This window comes from Dipodomys ordii, unplaced genomic scaffold (genome assembly GCF_000151885.1).
Source record: "Dipodomys ordii isolate 6190 unplaced genomic scaffold, Dord_2.0 Scaffold6, whole genome shotgun sequence".
Lineage (NCBI taxonomy): Eukaryota > Metazoa > Chordata > Mammalia > Rodentia > Heteromyidae > Dipodomys > Dipodomys ordii.
Window position 1 is genome coordinate 1,701,510 of NW_012267222.1, and position 4,065 is coordinate 1,705,574.

The window sequence follows — 4,065 nt, forward strand, 5'->3', positions numbered from 1 at the left end:
GACTGTCTATGGATCATGCCATGCCTCAGGCCTGGGCCACGCTCAGGAGACGGTGGGGAGGGGGGTGGGAGGTGGGTGACGTGGGTGGGGTGGGAGGTGGGTGATGGTGGGTAGGATGGAGGGAGCTGGTGGGTGGAGGTGGGAGGCGGGTGATGGTGGTCGGGGTGGGGGGTGATGGTGGGAGGTGGGTGACGGGGTGGGGAGTAGGGGCGGGGGAGGGGCCTCCTCCGGCTCTGCTCCCGGCCGTTTGGACTGCACGGGCTTGGGGTCAAAGGCCGAGTGTGAGGAAGGAATGTCCGCCATCCTCCCCCGGTCCCCCGCACCGGACTGGACGCGGGCAGCCCGGGTCCTCGTTCTCCAGGAGGCAGCCAGGCCAGCGCCAGCCGGACCTCCCTTCACCCCGGATTCTGAGCCGACGGCGCCTCCAGGAGCCTCCGCAGCGCTTGAGCGGACCCGGCGGCTCGGGGAGCACCCGCGGCGGGCGCGGCCTGGAGCCGGAGTCCGGAGCCGGGGCCTCGGCCCCGCCCACCCCCGCCCAGACCCGGCCCACTCTTCCCCGCAGGCCCCGCCCACCGCGGCCTGGCTCCGCCCAGGCCCCCGTCCCCGCCCATGTGCCGGGACGGCCCCTCCCACCGCAGCCTAGCTCCGCCCAGGCCCCGCCCTCGCCCCGCCCCGGTGCCTGGAGATGTCCGAGGATCCTAGCTCCGCCCAGGCCCCGCCCCCAGGCAGGCCCCGCCCCCGCCCCAGTGTGCTGGAGAAGCGTCTGCAGCGGCCCGGTGGGGGCGCAGGTGAGACCCCTGGACCGAGGCTGTGGCTTCCGGCGAGGCCCAGGGAGGAGGTGGGGCTGGACTCCCCTCGTTGGGGCCCTCCTGAACTCTCCGAGCCCCCTCCCAGCCCCCGCTAGAGGATTGCCCGGGCTGGGCAGGGCTGTCCAGCAGGCCCGGAACTGCCCGCCCGCCCCCTCCAGAGCCAGGGACACCCTCTGGCCAGTTCCCCTCCCCTCTGCCAGCCCACAGCGCCTCCCTTCACCTGCGTTTTGCTTATTTAAGGCCGAGGCATCCTCTGGCACATCGCGCCCCGGCCCGGCCAGCTCAGAGGCGGTGGGAGCCCCTGGCCAGACTCTGACCTCCTTCCGGGGCCCAGAGCTGCAGCTTCCAGATCTGATCTGTAAGTGCGGGGTCTCCAGAGGATCTAATGGGGAGTGGCTGTGCAGCAATGCTGGGCTCACACCCTCCCCAGAGGGGGGCGAGAGCTGGCTCTTAGGGTCCTGGCCAGGCCTGTAGCTGTTGCACAGACCTGGGGTGAGGGAAGGCCTGGAGAGCCGGGCTCAGAGTTCCTCACTGGCTCCTGGTGGCCTTGTCCAGATAGTCTGGGAGCCATGTGTTCTCTGCCTTCATCAGCAAAGAACAGGATCCAAAGCTGGAAACAATTGAGGACCACAATCCAGACACCCAGGAGCCTGTAGGAAGGCAGCAGGTGCTGTGGGTTTGGAGACAGGACTATGTGCAGGCTGAGTTGCTCATGCCTTCCCAGCCAGGAGAAGGAAAAGAAAGGGGTGGCTGTTAGGGAAGATCTAGTGGATGAAAGAAAGGAGACTGGTCAACAGATCAGACTAGATTTTAATATTCACTGCAGAGGACACCACACACACAAAGCAGAGTCAGAGATACAGGGGTGCAGAGGGAGGGGGCCCAGGATCTAAGCATAGCAAAATGAGGAAGTAATTAGTTGTGAAATTCAGCAGCTACCGCAGACAGTCTTTCCAGAGGCAATGTGCACTTTTAGAAAGGGCCAGGGCTGATGTTTTTCCAAACACTGGCCCCCAGTGGGTGGGGGTCCATGGGCTGTGAGGAGCGTGGGGTTTTGAGAGTGAGGCGATTCCCATCAGTGGCTGCTTCATGAAAGCACCATCTTCCCCGTGCACCCGGCACTTGGCACACACCTACTGATTTGGGAAAGGAGACCAAAGGTGTTACGCTTATCTTAGCCCAGTAGTAGCTGTCATGTGATGCCGGCTCATTGCTGCCAGAGGCAAGATTGGAGATTTTGCCCACCAGGAGGGATGGGTGAGCTGCCTGCAATAGATCACGCTCTCCAGGAACCCTGCTGCCCGGCACGCCCAGATGGCAGGGTCCACACTCCAGGAGCTGCTGAAACTTGAGCATCAGCCACCAGCTCCCACCGGTGGCTGGGCTTCTTACAGTCTCCTCCGCCCCCCCCCCCCCCACGTCAGCCTGACATCAGGGCAAGGGCAGACACACGGATGCATGATGGGAAGTCCTGAGTTTCAGGGCTGCTTTCTCACGGAGCAGGGGCCTGCTGTGCATGCAGGCCTGAGTGTGCAGGATTCCCGGAAGGACAGGGCAGCTCCGTTTCCAGGCACGAGGGGCCGCTTGTGTAGGCAGCCCCTGCCGGGCCAGACACCATAAAAGGACACTGAGTGCCATCCCACGGCTTAGGTGATCGTGGCCTTCCAGTGCCTCACCCACACTCTGGGTAAACAGGAGGTCTTAGCAGAGGTCAGAGGTTAAAGGTCAAGAGGCCCCCACTTCCCCCACCCCCAGTCAGGGGCAGGCGACATGTGGTGGCTCTAATGTGACTCTGACCCTCATTTCAGTCCCAGCCCTCCCTCTGCTCTTGGGATACCTGAGCTGAGTCCCAGCGCTGTGAGTCGGAGCAGGACCTGGCCTCACAGTGGGTCTCTCTGGCCCTGGGCTGTGTGGTCTGCTGGCCTGCATGGGCCCCCCAGGGGCCTGGCATAACCCCTGTGCAGACGGGGTGAGACCGCATGGGGGGGGGGGGCTGAGGACAGCTGCAGGCCTCCGCCCTGGAGGGCTGCACTGGCCGTACCAGTCACTGCCTACTGCTCATCCCTTCCCTTGCCAGCCTCTGGAGCAGCCCTGCTCTTTTCTGCAGGGCTGAGGAGGAAGAGTTACTGGCCGCAGCAGCTAGGCCTGACCACTGGGTCCTAGTGTGAGTTGTGCCAGCTTGTCCTGGTAAGTCCAGCTGGAGGAGGCCCCAGGGGCTGCTCCCACTCCTGAAGCCACGTGACCTGAGCTAGTTACTTACCACCCTGGTGAGTCAGGTGAGCACAGTCCAACCCTCCCCTCTCGCGCCCAGTCAGCCCCTACCGGCCCGGTGTGGGGCTGTGCTGAGTCCACCTCCTTCCCCCAGGGGCGGCATGCAGCCCCAGGAGAGCGGCGTCCACTACAGCAGGTGGGATGACAGCAGTCGGGACGAGGTCAGCATGGCTGCTGTCTCCAGCACGGAGGAGTCGTCCTGCAGGAGGTGAGGCCCCACGGGCTGCTCCGCAGACAACGCCCTGCCCACCCCGGGGCCTAGCTCCCTGTGCCAGCCCACCCCAGGTGCAGCCCTGGTGCTGGCAGCCCATCGCCCCACCCTCGGCCTTCCGGGCCTCCCCTGATGGCTGGCGGCCTCCCGTAGGGCCTGGGTCTCCCCCCCCTTCCCCCCCCGCAGCCCGTCCCACAGCACATTCAGGAGCCTCGCCTGTGTCTTGGCCAGGCCTCACCTCCCACTGCTGCTCTCTCTAGGATCTTCCAGAAGCTCTGCACAGGCAAGCTGGGGGTCGCCATGAAAGTGCTCGGCGGAATTGCCCTTTTCTGGGTCATCTTTATCCTGGGCTATGTCACCGGTTACTATGTGCACAAGTGCAAATAAATTCTAAGTCACGTGCTCGAGGCTGGCCACACGCTGGGGCACGGGGATAGGGGGCCCCTTGGCATGTTTGGATCCCCTCCATGGAAAAGTATATGTGGTCCCTGGAGCAGAGAGCACACTGCACACAGGTGTTGGCACCTGGCCTGCCACGTGTGGTGTATATGGTTGCCCCAGACCCACACAAGAGCCTGTAGGCACGCACAAATGTGCAAGCCACACACCTTCACACACGGAAGTCCTTCACAGGACATGAGACACAGCTCGGGTACAGCTGGCCACTCGGGGCACTGGTGGTGGGGGATCCGGGTCCCTACAAGCCTGTGGCCATCTAGGCCAGGCAGAGATCAGGGGGCTTAGTGCAGACAGCCCAAGCCCACCTTCCTGGCA

General features: G+C 64.3%; 1 protein-coding gene across 5 annotated transcripts; it reads left to right on the top strand.

Moving 5' to 3' along the window:
* The first annotated feature begins 732 nt into the window (after positions 1–732).
* On the top strand, positions 733–3,696 carry Smim1 (small integral membrane protein 1 (Vel blood group)). 5 transcript variants are annotated; one of them, XM_013033264.1, is made up of 5 exons: positions 733–788; positions 1,050–1,167; positions 2,887–2,996; positions 3,175–3,288; positions 3,552–3,696. In XM_013033264.1, the coding sequence occupies exons 4-5, from the start codon at positions 3,182–3,184 to the stop codon at positions 3,676–3,678; spliced, it is 234 nt and encodes a 77-aa protein (XP_012888718.1). In that variant the 5' UTR covers positions 733–788; positions 1,050–1,167; positions 2,887–2,996; positions 3,175–3,181; the 3' UTR covers positions 3,679–3,696. The 5 variants fall into 5 exon arrangements, with proteins under 5 accessions (XP_012888718.1, XP_012888701.1, XP_012888725.1 ...); XM_013033247.1 differs by having other exon boundaries at positions 2,917–2,996; XM_013033271.1 differs by lacking the exon at positions 2,887–2,996 and having other exon boundaries at positions 739–788.
* The last annotated feature ends 369 nt before the right edge of the window (positions 3,697–4,065 follow it).

Coding starts and splice junctions, on each gene's coding strand:
- Smim1 (XM_013033264.1), top strand. CDS start 3,182: ATGCAGCCCCAGGAGAGCGGCGTCCACTACAGCAGGTGGGATGACAGC. Junction 3,289..3,551: donor GAGGAGTCGTCCTGCAGGAG/GTGAGGCCCCAC, acceptor TGCTCTCTCTAG/GATCTTCCAGAAGCTCTGCA.